This window comes from Tenrec ecaudatus, chromosome 10, assembly GCF_050624435.1.
Source record: "Tenrec ecaudatus isolate mTenEca1 chromosome 10, mTenEca1.hap1, whole genome shotgun sequence".
NCBI classification, from domain to species: Eukaryota; Metazoa; Chordata; class Mammalia; order Afrosoricida; family Tenrecidae; genus Tenrec; species Tenrec ecaudatus.
The window spans coordinates 5,252,585-5,269,975 of NC_134539.1; the positions used below are offsets into that span (position 1 = coordinate 5,252,585).

Below are 17,391 nucleotides of genomic sequence, written 5' to 3' on the forward strand. Positions count from 1 at the left end.
CTGCTTGCACCATCACTGTTTGACTGCAGGACATGTAGGCTTTTGACTGGCTGGCGCTTGGAAGGAGACTGCCAGGCCTTTCTTCCTAGCCTCAGTCTTGACACACCCACTGAAACATGCATATCATAGGCAGAACACATAGGCCTCCAGGGGCACATGGGTGGTGGCCACCCACGAGCTGGGTCACACTGCCTGGAAATGCAATGGGAACCCTCTGCCGTGCAGACTGTCCCGCATTCCTGTCTGAAGAGGGCACAGCTTACAAGACCCGTGGCATCCACTGGGGCCAGGAGGGCACAAGACAACCAGCAGTGTCTGAAGACTGTGTGGTTAAGGGGTTCTGGATTGTAGCAGAGTTAGTCAGGGACACCTGACAAGGGGCTTCATGTTCTGCCAGGGTGCCCAGTGGAGAGAAAGTGCCAGAGGGACAGGTGGATGTGCACCCGGGTCTAGATCCCGCTCAGCATGGAGAAGCCTCAAGTCTCTGGGTCTCCACCTGCCTGGGTCCACCCATGTGACCTCAACACGCTGCGTTCTCCCTGTTTGCTTTACTGCCAGTCTCCCAGGGAAAGAGAGTTTACTCCCTGGCCGGTCTCCCCCGCCACCCACACCGCCTTTTTCCAATAGCACAGACAACTCTCATGTGATCAGTTGGAGACCTAACAGACTATGGCATTTTGCTGTCAGTCACTTCCTCCACCCATTCTGGGTCTCACATGACAGCTAGATAGGCACACACACCAATGGCAGGGGGGAGGCTGGAGATGTTGGGGGTTGCCAACATCTAAGGATAGATTCAACCATGGGGGGCAACTCCCCGGACTTGGCCTTCTCTTCTGTGTGTTGGAAGCTGGGGGGAATAAGGTTCTTTCTCATCACTTTGTCTAGGCTGGGCTGTCAATGACCCAGAAGCTCACCCGAGCCTGAGCCTTAAATGGCAGGCTTGTTCCATTAAGGAGGGGGCAACCAAGGCCCGATGGGAAAATCAATTTCCAAGAACCCCCCAGAGGTCCATGTTCTCCCTCTGCAGTCTTCTTTCTCCTCTCTCTTCCAGGACGTTGTTACTGGTGACCCTAGTGCCAGAATGGTCCCCTGGAGACCCCATACACGACAGAAGGAAACTGTGCTGAGCCTACCTCTTCTCCGCTGACCTACTAAGTCACCAGGAGTTCTCCAGTCACGATTCCGTCTCTGGCATTGCGTCGATGCCCACTCACAGCAACCCTGCCTACAGGACCGGGTGGGGCTGCCCCTGTAGGTTTCTGAGACTGTCACTTTACAGGAATAGAAAATCTCATCTTTCTCTGGCGGAGCAGTTAGTGGTTTTGAACTCCTGACCTTGTAGTTAGCAGCCCAACGTGTACCCATGATGCCACCCGGGCTCTGTTTATTGTCCTCGTTAATGACAGGCCTGGTGAGTTGGTTCCTGAGCCGCCCAAACTCTAAAACCCAACTCCCTGCCACGGAGCTGATTCTAACTCATAGTGACCCTACAGGACAGGGCAGAACTGCCCCTGTGGGTTTCTGAGACTCTTGACAGGAGTAGAAAGCCTCCTCTTTGACTCGAGGGAGAAGCAGCTGGTGGTTTCAAACTGCTGGCCTTGTGCTTAGCAGCCCACCACACCACCAGGATTCCTTTACGGGAGTAGAAAGTCTCCACTTTCTCCTGTGGAACAGCTGGTGGTTTCGAACTGCTGATCTTGCAGTTACTCGCCCAACTTCTAACAGTCGACGCCACCAGGACTGATAACCCTATGCAGCCTAAATTCTATGCAGGCCCATGGGGGGGGGGGGGATTGTCAGCAGATGGCATCTGGCTTCTACCTGAAAAGTCGGTGGGTGAGCCTTCCCAGGGACTGCTCAGAACAAACATGTGGCCCTCTGCTGCCACCAGGTCACAGCCAGGAAAACCCTGTGGAGTCGCCTTCCCTCTGCAGGGGCTTTTGGCAACCCGTGAGGTTTGGTTTGGGTTAGGACAGAGGTTACCTCTAGACACAGTTCCCAAGCTTATTTGGTCTACCATCCCCTTTGCAAGACTAAAAAAAAATTACCGATCGCCACAAAGTCCCCTACCCTCCACCCTTGGCGACGAATGAAAACTTTTGTCTTCTAGCCCCTCATTCTGGATAAAGTATCTGCTTTAGAACACCCCAGCCCCCTCGGTCACCCCTTCCCCTCCCCCAGGGGGTAGCGGTAGAGCCCACTTTGGGAAGCACTGCTCCAAACAGGAAACCCAGGCCCCCTGTCTCCTTTCTAAGGGCAGGGCCACATCTTTATTAGCAAAAATCTCCGCCACCCTCTGATGACCTGCAGATTTCAGACCACACCTTCGTTCTGGCCGTCAGAGGGGAGGAAAGAGGCTAAGGCGCTCTTAATCCCGGCTAATACGTCCTTGTTCCCTTTCAGCAAGATTAGCCGACTGCAGGGATGTGTGTGTCCAGACCTGAGGAGGGACGGCAGGAGACGCCATGCTGAAACAAAGCGAGAGGAGGCGGTCTTGGGGCCACAGAACCTGGGATCCTCCAGAGGATGAGGACAACCCCCAGGCTGTGGGCAGGCAGCCCCGCAGGAGCATCTGCTCGGTGGGTGGGCGCTTGGGCTCCCAGGGCAGCATCCCCGCATGGACCGAGGGCAACTCCAACTACTACATCGAGGAGGAGGATGACGGCGAGGAGGACCCCTGGAAGGACGAGCTGGCCCCAGAGGCCCACAGTGCCCAGGCCAGCGGCCTGGACGATGCACCCTCCTTGCCGGCCACCCTGAAGGTGAACGTGGGCGGCCACAGCTACCAGTTGGACGTGAGCGCGCTGGCCTGCTACCCCAAGACGCGCCTGGGCCGCCTGGTCACCTCGCTAAGCCGCAGCCGCCAGCTGGGCCTGTGTGATGACTACGAGGCGGGCTCGGACGAGTATTTCTTCGACCGCGACCCGGCCGTCTTCCAGCTGGTGTCTAACTTCTATGCGTCGGGGCTGCTCCTGGTGCGCGACGAGCTGTGTCCCCGCAGCTTCCTGGAGGAGCTGGGCTACTGGGGCGTGCGGCTCAAGTACACGCCGCGCTGCTGCCGAATCTGCTTCGAGGAGCGGCGGGACGAGCTGGCGGAGCAGCTGAAGATCCAGCGCGAGCTGCGCGCCCAGGCGCACACCGAGGCGGCCGAGGAGCCCTTCCGCCACATGCGTTTCTGCGGCCCGCTGCGCCGCCGCCTCTGGAACCTGCTGGAGAAGCCTTTCTCGTCGATGGCCGCCAAGGCTATCGGTGTCGCCTCCAGCCTCTTCGTGCTGGTCTCCGTGGTGTCTCTGGCGCTGAACTCCGTGGAGGAGATGCGCCCCGCGGAGGGCGGCGGCGAGGCTTGGCCGCTGCTCGAGCACGTGGAGCTGCTGTGCATGGCCTTCTTCACGCTCGAATACCTGCTGCGCCTGTTCTCCACGCCCGACCTGCGCGCCTTCACGCGCGGCGCCCTCAACCTGGTCGACCTGGTGGCCGTGCTGCCCTTCTACCTGCAGCTGCTGCTCGAGGGCATCGCGGGCGAGGAGGGCCAGGGCCCGGCGCGGGAGCACGACCTGGAGACGGTGGGCCGCGTGGGCCAGGTGCTGCGCATCATGCGCCTGATGCGCATCTTCCGCATCCTCAAGCTGGCGCGCCACTCCACGGGCCTGCGCGCCTTCGGCTTCACCCTGCGCCAGTGCTACCAGCAGGTGGGCTGCCTGCTGCTCTTCATCACCATGGGCATCTTCACCTTCTCGGCGGCCGTCTACTCTGTGGAACACGACGTGCCAGGCACCAACTTCACCAGCATCCCCCACTCGTGGTGGTGGGCCGCGGTGAGTCCCCCGGGGGACAAAGTCTGGGCGCGCCCCCTGCTCGCCTGACGCCCGCCACTCGCTCCGCCCCATCGCTGCCTCCTGCTGGCCAGAGCGGTCAGCCGCAGTGCCTTGGTCGCAGGGCGGTGTTGAGGGTTGGGAAGGCAGGGACGCCATTGCCCAATCGATAACGGGGAAATTCGACTTGGCCCTGTTAGTGCTGCTGTTGCCAAGTCCGGAGCGCAGGACCAGGCAATGGTTCCTCCCGTGGTACACCAGGTTGCTATGAGTCGGCACCGACTCCACCGCATCTACACACAGTCTTTATAGAAGCAGGTCGCAGACCAGCTGTCCAGCCTGTGAATGAGGCCGTTTCGGAAGCACACAGGGGCAGCTAGCTCTCTCTACACAGTCCTACAGGCTCTATGAGTTGGGATCCATGGCTGTGGGGGGTGTTCTTGTGGGCTCCCCTGGTGGGTCAGGACGGCCAACCCTTTGGTGATCAGTTAGACTCCTACAGCTGCTCCCCTCCCCAGGCTTCCTGTGACATGTTCCTTGTTGCTGTTTCTAAAAACAGAACAAAAGCCAAACTCATAGCAATCCAATCAGACAGGGCAGAATTGCCCTTGTGAGTCTCCCAGAGTGTATCTCTTTGGGAGTAGAGCGCCCCGGCTTTCTCCTAAAGAGCAGCCGTGACTTGGAAAGGGTGACCTTGCAGTTAGGGCCCAGCACCTAACCACCAATCCACCAGGGAGGGGCTCTCTGGGGTGACCGTAGACTCCTCATGAAAGAAGGACCCCAAGATGACTCCTGGGGTCACATTCTATCTCTGGGAGGTCATCCCCGTGGTAGATGAGCCATGTGGACAGGTAGAGATGATCCCTGCTTGACCAGAAGCAATGGGTGGGGTGGGGGGGTTGTGTTAACGAGATCCTACTTACCATACAAGTACTACTCTGAGGCTGCTTTTTAGGCCTCCCTGCCCCCCCCCCCACCCCTGTACAAACCAAACTCACTGCCATCAAGTCCACTCAGACTCACAGAGACCGGGTAGGATAGGGTAGAACCTGCCCTGTGGTTTTCTGAGACAGCAACTCTGTGAGAGTTGAAAGACTCATCGTTCTCCCTCAGAGAAGCTGGTGAACCGCTGACCTTGTGGTTAGCAGCCCAACAGGTAACCACTCGCCCAGGAAGCATTTTTTAATAGTGGTAGATTTCCTCTACAGATGCACACCTGCATTCTGTGGTCAGGATTGAATTTCTACTTATTTTCTTTTAAAAAAATAACTTGTGGCAATGAATGGCCATGGTGATCCGGTTTACTTTTTTTTTTGTTGTTGCTCACAAGCTCGTATCCGGTTTACTTTCTTGATCTGTTTAGTGTACAACCGAGTTCTGAACACTTCCTGAACGTCCCCTTGTGTTCTCTGCAAACATCCTTTGGCGTTAGCTTACTTGGTGTCAATATTTTCCATGCATCGGATCATAAACCTGGGATCCTCACGCAGCTCTTATGCTTCAATGCTCAGTTCAGTTCCCATCCTTATGCCAGGCCTTGTAGCAAAGAGCTGAGGTACAGGAAGAGACAACGGATCAAGTCCAGTAAGACAGACATCCACCAGTGGTGGCTCATGGGTAGAATGCTTCCCTTCCAGACCTGGGTTCAATGCCCGGCCTAGGCTCCTCAGACACAGCCACTGGTTGTCTGTTAGTAGAGGCTTGTGTTCTCGCTGGGAAGCAGCACAGGTTTCAGCAGTTCAAAACCACCAGCGTCTGTGAGAGAGAAAGACGAGGCTTTCTACTCCCATAAAGAGTTACAGTCTTGGAAACCCACAGGGCCGGTGCCCTACCCAGTCTCAATGAGTCGGAATCGACTCGATGGCAGTGAGTTTGGTTTGGTTTTGGGCTTCCAGACTGAGACAGCCTAGGACAGTGGTTCTCAACCTTCCTAAGGCGATTGTTTTCGTTGCTACTTCATCACTGTCATTTTGCTACTGTTGTGAATCGGGCAACCCCTGTGAAAGGGTCATTCGACTCCCAAAGGGGTCATGACCGAAGATTGAGAACCACTGGCCTAGGAAGAAAGGCCTGGTGATCTATTTCTGAAAATCAGCCCGATGGGAAAAACGCTGTGGGTCCCAATGACCCGTGCCATCACGGACCCTGGGGACAGCACAGGAACAGGCAGTGCTTTGTTTCTGTAAAGTGGACATGAGTCTGGGGGCAACTCCGGCAGGGCCTGCTGCGCCAACACCGTCGGCACAGCAGAAAGCAAGCACACAGGAGCATGCTACGACCTGAGAGATGGGAAGGCAAATATGGTTGGTGTCCCCCTCCCAACTACCGCCACGCTCCAGGCACGGGTCCCCGGTGGAAGATGCCACCCCATCGCAGGCACAGATTTGAGAATCCGTTCTTCTCTGTTTGGGTGCTGCTTCGTGCATACCCCCTTCCCTGGCCCCCCCACCCTCTGTCTGGCTTGCCTTATGTGGCCACCCCTCTCTATTGCCAAGAATCCTGCTTCCTTCCTCTGTCTGCCAAGCCGGGTTTGCATCGCCTTGTGGTCTCGTCACGGTCCCGGGATTCTCCCTCCAGCTGCAAAGCAAGTCCCTGGTGAACAGCGGAGCCTGCAGGAAGCTGCCAGAGGGGCCCCTCCTGCTGTCGTGTCAGGCAGGGGTCACGTGGGCGCGCCAGTGTAATAGGAAACACGTGTGCCATGCCAGCCCCACAGACGGGTGGATCGACAACCCCCTCGCTGGGGACCCAAGGGTCTTCGCCGCATTCCAACAATCACTGGTGCTCCGGAGTCCTCTGGAGGGGACCAAAGCAGAACTGTTGTGACCCACACTCAAGGGCCAGCTGTTGGGTCTCGGGAAAGCTGTCCCCACCCAGACTCACACGCCCCAGCCTGGAGAAACCCGGGTGCCCCGGGGTGGGGTGGGGTCAGGCTGGGAAGAGGTAGGCTGTCCAGCTGTGTGGTGTGGGACCTGCAGGATTCAGCTCCGGGTGAGCACGTAGCTCTGGCCTCCCACCTCAGTGCTATTGCTTGTGGCTGGGCTCCAGAAGCCCCTCCGGAAGTGGGCTCTCTCAGTAAAGCGAGCTGCACACTTTTCTTTCTTTATGGCTTTGCTGCACACAGCCAGGGCGCCCCCAGTGGCATCGTGGTTATATGCTGGGCTGCTGACCAACTGCAAGGTCCACAGTTCCAACCCAACGGCTGCTCCTCAGGGGAAAGCGCTTTCTATTCCCATAAAGAGTTACAGTCTCAGAAACCCCCAGGGACAGTTCCACCCAGTCCTATGTGTCAGCCTCCACTCAGTGGCAGTGTTTTTTTTCCCAGTGCACAAACAAGTTCTGTTGACACAAGTCTGTCGCCTATGACATGTGTGGTAGCATGATAGGGACGTTTGAGCTGGCATAAGAATGACCCAACTGGGCCACGGAAACACAGAATGAGCCCAGAGGTTGGGAAAACAGTGCTGATGGAATCGCTCACTTGCAGGGTCACCTCAAACCTTCCATCTGCTCAACAATGATGGTAACAAAATGAAGCACGGGACCCGCAGAACGCCGTAAGTCACCCGAGTGCAGTAAAATGAAGTCTGCCTGTATGTTCTGAAGTTGACTGCAGGAACTGGCCTGACCTGCTTGACACCGCTCCTTCCCGAGAAGGGAAGGTGGTAGCTGTCCAGGAGGAAGCCCTGCCGTGAGCGAGATCCTTCCAGAACCAACCCAGACGCTTTCAGGAAAGCAATGATCCTGCAGTGGAGGCATCCGGTGCCCCTACATGAAGTGCATGGTCATGGCCTTGCCAGGAGCTGCTGGTGGCTTCAGACCTTTAGGTTAGCAGCCCAGCGCTCACCCGTTGGGCGACCAGGACTCCCCAAGAGGCGTGTATGGAGTGATATCAAGGTCTGGGATCGCCAGGCCCTTATGAGAAAGGTATCTTCTGCTGGAAGCCCTTGGGGATTTGCTCAACTCCCCCACTCACTGCCGCTCATCAAGCCCCTATAGAACAGGACAGAACTGCCCTGTGGGGTTCCTAAACGGGTGCTCTTTGTGGGCATAGAAAGCCTCCTCTTCCTCCCAGAGGAGCCCTGATGGCATCGTGGGTTAGATGTTGGACTGCTAACCACAGGCCAGCAGTTCAAAACCATCAGCTGCTTGTGGGAGAACAATGAGGCTTTCGACCCCCATTAAAAGTGACCGTCTCAGAAACCCACAGGGGCAGTTCTGCCCTGGTCCTGTAGGCTCGCTACAGGTCGGCATCCACTCGATGGCAGTGAGTTCGGTTTTTTGCTTGTCGGTTTAATTGTCATGGAAGCCGAATGGCACATCTTTCTGCTGCAGCCGCTGGTGGGCTAGAACCGCAGACCTTCTGACGAGGCCCTGAGGACTTAACTTCCACACCTCCAGACTTCCTCTGTCACCATGGTCCCAGGCCAGCGGCCGCGTTGCCATTTCATTCTGACCATGCAGACACTGGTTCAAGTTCCAACCAGCGCGGACAGTGAGTGTTGGAACCAAAGTGCTTACCTTTGCAAGATGAAGGCCCCTGGGGACCAGCTGAGAGGGTCACAGCATACATGCATTTGGGCGAAAAGGTGGCAACCGTGGGGGTCAGGCCAGGGATTGTTTTGGGTTGGTTTTTGTTTGTGCAGCCACAGCATCCCCACACGCGTGCGAGTGGAACTGCATGTCTATGGCTTTCAAGGGCTGGCTTTTCAGAAGTTGACATACCTTTCCTCCAAGGCATTTCGGGTGACCTTACAGGCCTGCCCTTCTCTGCTGTGGAGAAGACGTACTCACACCCATGGTCTACACCAAGCTGACGTTCCAATGCCGACCGCCGCTCTCAGCTGTCTAAGGCTTTAGAAACTTTCTCAGTTTAAAAAGTCATGAGACGCTGCTGTCCCTGAGGCGGAGATGAATCTGGGATTTGTGGGAGCTCCTGATGTCGAAGCCAGTGGGTTGCTTCCCTTTCACAGGTGATCCAGAGGCTTCCAGAAATAGATGGCCAGACCTTTAATAGATGGCCAGTACCATTGGAAGGGGCGGGGTGGGTGGGGCATTCAAGGAGCACGGGTGGCATAGTGGTAATGCACTGGGCTGTGATCTGCAAGGTCAGCAGTTCAAGACAACCAGCCATTCCTTGAGAGAAAGATGAGGCTTTCAAATCCCATCAAAAGTTCCAGTCTCAGAATCCCCCAGGGGCAGGTCTGCCCTGTCCTATAGGGTCTCTATGAGTCAGGGGCAACTCGATGGCCGTAAATTTGGCAGTTTTGAGGGGACTCAGAGAAGCCCTGGTGGTTCAGTGGTTTAAACATTGGGGTGCACCTGGAAAAATTTCCTCTGGAGATTTACAGCCTTTACACTCCTGTAAAGATCTACAACCTCAGAAACCCTGTCAGGGTCATGATGAGCGGGACTCAATTCGACAGCTGTGTGTGTGTGTGTGTATGTGTGTGTGTGTGTGTGTGTGTGTGTGTGTCTTAAAGGAGACCTGATGGTTTAAGCGATAGGCTACTCACCACACAATTGGCAGTTCAAATCCACCAGCCGCTCTGTGGGAGAGAGATGAGGTTCTCTGGTCCCTTCCGTGCAGCTCGAGGCTTTCCTGTAGGGTCTCTGTGAGTGGGCATCTACTCGATGGCAGCGGGCTTGTCTTGGTGGGGGAAGATTCAAACTTCCAACCTTCCCATCAGCAGCTGAACACATGAATCACGTGCACGCTCTCCAGCGGAGAGGTTTCTGTCGATTTAGCCGATAGCCTGGGCACCAGTGGGATTCTAGAATCATATCCCCGAGGCGTGGAAAACAGGCCCCTGGGGGCTTCTCCGGCTGTGCTGACGATAACTAGTCCCGTGGGTATCTGTGTTTTAAAACAGAAGCTCGTTAACCCAAACAAATCACTAATTAGTGGGATTTAAAGCTGGGTGACAGGAGTGACAGAAGAATTCCATGTGGAGTGGAGTGTATCGCGTATCTGTTGGTCGGGATGTCTTGCAAAAGTCCCGTGGCCAAGTAATAAGCATCTGTTTTCCAGATGTTTTCAATGGAGCCCCTGAGCATTAGAGTCCTTGATTGAACTCCCCAGCAACGCCAAGGCTGTTAGAACGCTCTGCCTTCCAAAGGTGAGGGGCCGTGGCGGAGCTGGTCGTTTACTTTCTGCCGGCCTCGTATGGCCTATGAAACCAGGGCTCTGACGGCTCCTCCTGGGTCGCCGGGGTCGCCGAGAACTTGCCTTTCCAGCCCAGAGAGGCAAATCTGAATCTACATTTTACCAGGCTCCCCAGGTGGTCCTTCTAGAGTCTTATAAAAGCAAAGCAAACTCACGACGACCCAGTCCGTTCTGATTGCTCCTGACTGGGGGTTTCCAAGGCTGCAAATCATTACGGGGACAGACAACCTCATCGCTCTCTTGAGGAGCAGCTGGTGGGTTTGAACCTGTGTCCTTGCAGTTAGCAGCCCGACACTTAGCCCGGTGCACCAGGAGGGCTTCTCTAGGTCCTTAAGTTGTTGTCAGGTGCCCTCGAGCTGGTTCAATTCTTTTTTTTTTTTCTTTCTTTTTTTTTTAAATTTTTTTATTTTAACAATTTATTGGGGCTGATACAATTCTTTTCACAGTTCATACATATACATACATCAATTGTATAAAGCACATCTGTACAGTCTTTGCCCTAATCATTTTTTTCTCTTTTCTTCTTTTACATTTTATTAGGGACTCAAACAACTCTTACCACAATCCATACATATACATACATCAATTGTATAAAGCACATCCATACATTCCCTGCCCCAATCATTCTCAAGGCATTTGCTCTCCACTTAAGCCCCTTGCATCAGGTCCTCTTTATCCCCCCCCTCCCTCCCCATTCCCCCCTCCCTCATATGCCCTTGGTAATTTATACCTCGTTATTTTGTCATATCTCGCCCTATCCGGAGTCTCCCTTCCCCCCTTCTCTGCTGTCCCTCTCCCAGGGAAGAGGTCACATGTGGATCCTTGTAATCAGTTCCCCCTTTCCAACCCACTCACCCTCCACTCTCCCAGCATCGTCCCTCACACCCTTGGTCCTGAAGGTATCATCCACCCTGGATTCCCTGTACCTCCAACCCTCATATGTACCAGTGTACAGCCTCTGTCCTATCCAGCCCTGCAAGGTAGAATTCGGATCATGGTAGTTGGGGGGAGGAAGCATCCAGGATCTGGGGGAAAGCTGTGTTCTTCATCGATACTACCTCACACCCTAATTAACCCATTCCTCTCCTAAACCCCTCTATGAGGGGATCTCCATTGGCCGACACTTGGGCCTTGGGTCTCCACTCTGCACTTCCCCCTTCATTTAATATGATATATATATACATATATACACATACATATATACATATACACATTAATCCACCCAAGGGGAGGGTATTGTTTATATCTCCACAGGGAAAGTGGGACCAGACTTCAACCCAGTGTCGCAAGGTGTGAATGCAATATCCCGGCGTGGAGGAGGGAACCGGTGGAGAGGTCTGGGAGGCTGGCTGGTTCAATTCTTAGCGCCCCCTCCACACAACAGAATGAGATACCACCAGGTCCTGTGCCAACCTCACAATGGCTCTTACGTGTGGCCGCAGCCACAATGTCCATCCATGTCCTTGCCACCGAGCCGATTCCGGCCCACAGACCCTATAGACAGGATAGAACCGTCCCTGTGGGTTTCCGAGGCGGTCACTCTATAGGAGCAGAGAGCCTGGTCTTTCTCTCACAGCACGGCTGGTGCTTTTGAACTGCTGGCCTGGTGGTGCCTGCCCCACCCCCGATCCACTACATCACCAGGGCTCCTCTTCAGTGTCAACCCTTACCTGTCTCATTGACATGTAGACTCTGTTTCGTGCATGCAACTTTTCAGCAGGGGGCTGAACGGTAATGAAGGGGCTCAGTGCTCTCCTTGAAAAGCACATGGGATCCAACCAAGCGGGGCGGAGTCAGTCCCGACTCCTGAGGGCCCGTGTGTGTCAGAGTAGAACTGTGCTCTGCATGGTTTGGAGTGAGGAGCGATCGGCTGCTAACTGGCTATGGGGTGGTACATGCCTCAGAAGAAAGGCCTGGCCACCTGCTTCTGAAAGGTCACAGCTAGAGAACCCCAGGGAGCTCAGTTCCCCTCCGAGCTGCCCTCATGAGGTCACCGTGAGTCGGAATTGATGCAAATGCAACCGGTTTGGCCTGGGTTTGGACCATCCGTCGCCAAGCCTTTCTTCCGAGGTACCCCTGGGGCCATAGGACCGCCAACTTATTAGCTCGTACCAAAGCGGTTAACCATTTGTGTCACCAGGGGCTTGTGATACTGTGTGAAGCAACTGACACTCGTTCTCTTACCTGGTCTTCAGAAGGCTGGTACCCTCCTGTTTTAGATGAAGAAGATGAGGGTCTGAATGTCTTGACCAAGGTCGCTCTGCTGGGCAGGGGTCGGAGTGTGAATGGGAAGCGTGTCTGACCCACCCCAACCCCAAGCTCTTTCTGATACCGGCATCACGAAGGCAAGCCCGGGGGCGCCCTGCCCAGAACAACTGACCAAATCTGAGCAGCCACAGGACGAACAGTTGGTACATTGAGCCCCCGCTTCACACTGTTGGCACTCATACCCTCACCTGCTGGCTGTTCACGCTCACCCAGACGTGCTTTGAAGAAGAGCCTGGCAGCGGTCTGCTTCTAAAGCACCAGCCAATGGCAGCACCATAGCAGCAGACATGCTTGCTTGTTGGCTGCCCGCCTTATACAACCCGGCAGAACGCATCCATGGCCATCGGGTTCGGGTTCCAACTCACCCCATCTATGTGGTAGGCCAGGTTGCCTAGAGCCACGGTTCTCAACCTGTGTGTGGCGACCCCTTTGGGGGTCGAACGACCCTTTCACCGGGGTCACCTGATTCATACCAGTAGCAAAATTACAGTCATGAAGTAGCAACGAAAATGATTTTATGGTTGGGGGTGTTGCCACAACATGAGGAACTGCATGACAGGGTCGCGGCGTGAGGAAGGTTGAGAACCACTGGCCTAGAGAAACAAACCCAGTGATACTTATCCAGGCATAGGAAAGAGCTTTAGATCCAGAAGTAATCCCAGCCCAGTCCAACTCAAGTCCATTTGTCCGGTGCTGGTCCACAAGCCCTTCTTCAGACTCATGGAGTTGCATGCTGGTGCTGCAGAGTGCTGACCTGGGGAGCAGGAGGGTCACACGCCTGGGGTGCAGAGTTGTGTGGATCCAGAGTTGGAAACAGGGCTGGGAGCTGATGGCTTTCAGGGTTAGGTGGCCCGAGTGGGGTCACCCCTGGAGGCAGGCAGAGGTCCAGCAGGCAGACCAATGGGCAGAGAGAAGGGCAGTTCCCAGAGTCCTTCACTCTTCTATAAAAGGCCACACCCCCAAGGAGGGGTCATCCAGCTACACTTGATTGACAGTTTTGACTCCGCCCCTAGCAGAGGTGTCTAGTTGACATAAAATTGTCCAATACCACATCCTCTGTAGGCCTTTCTATGGCTATGTATCTCTTTTTTTGGTAATCATTTTATTTGGGGCTCGCACAACGCTTATCACAATCCATACAAACATCTATTGTGTCAAGCACATTTGTACATTTGTTGCCATCATCATTCTCAAAACATTTTCTTTCTACTTGAGCCTTTGGTATCAGCTCCTCATTTTCCCCATCCCTCCCTGCTCCCCCCTCCCTCATGAACCCTTGACAATTTATAAATTATTATTATTTTTTCATATCTTACACTGTCCAACGTCTCCCTCCCGTCACCCACTTTTCTGTTGTCCATCCCCCTCAGAGGAAGTTATATGTAGATCCTGGTATGAATTTTTATAGAGGGGGTTTGAGGTTGTAAATCTTGATGAGAACAGCAAACTTCATCTCTGGTGGCTTTGAACCATCGACCATGGGGCCACCAAAACTCTTTTAAGTTATTTGCGATAACCTTGTAAAGCAGGTATCATTTCCCTCCTATTGTTCATAAGAGAACTTATAGTCTTAGTCAAGACTTAGACCCACGTATCTATTTTAGCCTGCAAAAGGAGACCCCAAATCTCAGGTAAAACGTAAGGAGACCAGGTATTCAGTCTTAAAGCGGAAAAGACCCGCAAAGACAGAGGCGCATCTGGTGGGTGAGAGAGACCATTAGCACACAGTTATAGTGGCCTCCAGGGGTCCGCAAGGATTGGAGACTCACACAGGACGAGGGAGGGCAGAGGAACTGTTGCAAGAACATGACTGGCAACAGGCCGGTAGCTCCCAGTCACAGGTGGGAAGGACCGCAAGAGCAGGAACAGGGCCATGATGGGGACACGGACATTAGGCTGGGACAGAGAGCTTGCACGGTGGGCTCAGGGCCCGGCGACCAAGGTAATCAGGGTGTGACCCCTGGCCACATGACCCTAGTACCCCACTTTTCATGAAGGCCACGCCCAGGCAAGTCCTTAAGCATCTATGCCGCTTCCCCCCAGGACTGGCTACGGGAGTGACAGTAATTCACTCTCTGATGCACTCTGCCTGAGGGCCAGGCTGCTCAAGGTGGCCAGTGGTCAGAGGAGCTCAGACTCTCTGCCCTTGAGTCAATCCCGATTCATAGTGAGCCTCTAGGACAGAGTAGAACTGCCCCTGTGAATTTCCAAGACTGTCACTTTACGGGAGCAGAAAACCTCATCTTTCTCTAGGGAAGCAGCTAATAGTTTCGAACTCCCGACCTTGTAGTTAGCAGCCCAACGTGTAACCATTATGCCTCCTGGGACCTGTTTATTGTCCTTATTAATGACGAGCCTGGTGAGTTACCCACTTCCCCCCACCCCCTAGCCCCCACTCCAAGCCTCCAAAACTCTAAAATCAAACACTGATATGGAGCCGATTCTGACTCATACTAGCCTACAGGACAGGGTGCAACTGCCCCTGTGGGGTTCCGAGATTGTAACTCTACTGGAGTACAAAGCCTCCTCTTCCTCCCAAGGAGCAGCTGGTGGTTTCTAACTGCTGGCCTTGTGGTAGCAACCCAACGCATAACCACGGCACTATCAGGGCTCCTTTATGGGAGTAGAAAGCCTCCTCTTTCTCCTGTGGAGTGGCTGCTGGTTTCGAACTGCTGACCTCGCAGTTAACAGCTCAACTTCTAACCCATGACGCCACCAAGGCTCCTCAGGAGGAATGCCATGGAGGCTGAATTCATGTGGACTCATCCGTGGATTTGAGGATTCCACTGTACCCCACAGCTGGCTGCAAACTGAGAGCTCAGAAATCTGAGCTCCAATGTTAGTCCCAGCTCCCAAGCTGCTGCTCTCTCTCTGGGACTCAGGTCCTGCGGGGAAGGTTTGGGCAGAGTAAAGAGTTACAGTCTCGGAAACCCATGGGAACAGTTTTGCCCTGTTCTACAGGGTCCCTGTGGGTCGGCCTTGACACTCCATGGCAGTGAGCTTGGTTTGGAAGGTGGGCCCATAGGCACCTCCAGGAACCTGCCCTCTCCTCCTCCCTTGCTAACGATCCCCTGTGCCTGCCTCTCCATCCAGGTGAGCATCTCCACTGTGGGCTACGGAGACATGTGCCCCGAGACCCACCTGGGCCGGCTCTTCGCCTTCCTCTGCATTGCCTTCGGAGTCATCCTCAATGGGATGCCCATCTCCATCCTCTATAACAAGTTCTCCGACTACTACAGCAAGCTCAAGGCCTACGAGTACACGGCCATCCGGAGGGAGCGGGGCAAGGTGCAGTTCCTGCAGAGGGCCACGAAGAAGATGTCCGAATGCTGGGCCCGAAGCAGCTCCTCCCCGCTCTCCGAGCAAGAGCACCGAACCTCAGTGGGATGAGTGGCTAGCAGATTCCCATGACAGCAAAGCTGCCTTCATCTTACGGGACGTCGAGATGAAAGGGTACTCCCAGCAGACCCTCACAAAGATTCAGAAACTCCTGCCACTGGAAACGGTCCTTGTGGTCCCCGTTCAGACTGCTTCCCTCCCGATGTCCTTGTGTGTGCCGACCTCCCAGGGCACCTTGAACATCCTCTCCCCACTGACCTTGAACATTCTCTTTGCTCTCGTTCCACTTGTCACAGTCATTATCGATCTGCCGCCAATCATGCTTCTGTGTGGTGATGGCCTTTGGCCTTCCACGTCCTTTGTAAGTCTCTGGACCTCTGGAACCCCTGGGTGACCTTATTAGGACCTTGGGCTAATGATCTCCCGCATTGGGGTGATGTGTCTTGGTCTTTTTCTGGTCTGCTCCTGTTTTGTTTTTCCAATTAGATTTTTTAAAAACCTCCATGAGATGACCAACATCTTGGAATTCTCCTGTAAGCTCCTTACAGTACCTAACTCAGTAAACGTTGGCTTGAACAGATGTCCCTTGCTTAGAAGAAGAAGGAGGAGGAGGAGGAGGTCTCTGTTTCTAGAGCTAGGGAACGCAGCAGTAGCAACTGCAGGGGCTTGGGGGTTAAATCAAGCTGGGTCAGAATCCAGACCACCAGCTGCAGTTCGGGGCACTTATTTTAATCCTCTGAGGTTTGTTTCTTCTACTGGACAGTGTCGATCACAAGAGCTGCCTCGGAGGATGCTAGGAGCCCTGGCAGCATCGTGGTCAAACATTGGACTGCGCACTGCAAGGCCAGCAGTTTGAAACCACCAGCTTCTCCACAAGAGAAAGGTGAGGCTTTCCAGCCCCGTGAGGAGTGACAGTCTCAGAACCCCACAGGGGCAGTTCTAGTCGGCAATGTAGGACACAGCAGAAGTGGGCCCCGGGCTTCCCAGGCTGTCGGTCTTTCTGGAGGAGCCGCTGGTGGGTTCAGACCGCAGCAGCTCCACAGGAAAGCAGCCCATCGCACCGGCAGGGCAGGAGTCTGATTTACGGCCAGGTTGGCTTCCAGCTCTCTCGCTCTCTCTCTCTGCTCTAGAGGAAATCCATGTCTATTTCCACTTCTGGTAGCCAGGGCACTTCTGGTCATGCCCGGCTGCTGGTAGCTGTCAGTCATCTGGCTCTCCTGCATCCGTTCCTTTCTTTTTATGACACCACGCAGGAGGGAGGGAAGGAACGCATTCTCCACGTGTTATCCTTAGGTTCTGTTACGTCAGCTCCGACTCCCAGTGACTCACGGATGCCAGAAGGGAGCATGCCTGGACCCTGCACAGTCTCACCACTGTAGGGACACGTAAGTCATAGGCACCATGGAGTAAGCATTTAGCTGCTCACTGCAGGGTCGGCAGTTCAAACCCACCAGCCACTCTCCGGGAGAGAGACGGAGCTGTTTGCTCCGGTGAAGACGGATGGCCTTGGATACCCGATGGTCACTAGAAGTCAGAACTGACTCGATGGCAGTCAATTGATTTTGGGGGGTCCAATATAAAGGAGTTGTGGTGGTACTGTGGGTTAAGCACTCAGTTGCTAACCACAAGGGGGCTGTGGGACCCCACCAGCTGCTCCTCTGGGGATAAAGCGGAGGCAGGCTGCTTCTATAAGGAAGCCTCAGGGAGCTCTGCCCTCCATGGTCGGTCACAGCGAGTCTGTGTCAAGGCCACGGCAGGGTGTCCTGCCCAGAACAAACTATTTGAAGTCGTAGGTGATAAAAGAGA

General features: G+C 54.5%; 1 protein-coding gene across 1 annotated transcript; it reads left to right on the top strand.

The window, feature by feature from the left end:
• Positions 1-2,468: 2,468 nt before the first annotated feature.
• Positions 2,469-15,636, top strand: KCNV2 (potassium voltage-gated channel modifier subfamily V member 2). The gene is made up of 2 exons (XM_075558856.1): positions 2,469-3,818; positions 15,340-15,636. Exons 1-2 carry the CDS (start codon positions 2,469-2,471, stop codon positions 15,634-15,636), a joined length of 1,647 nt encoding a protein of 548 aa, XP_075414971.1.
• Positions 15,637-17,391: the final 1,755 nt, after the last annotated feature.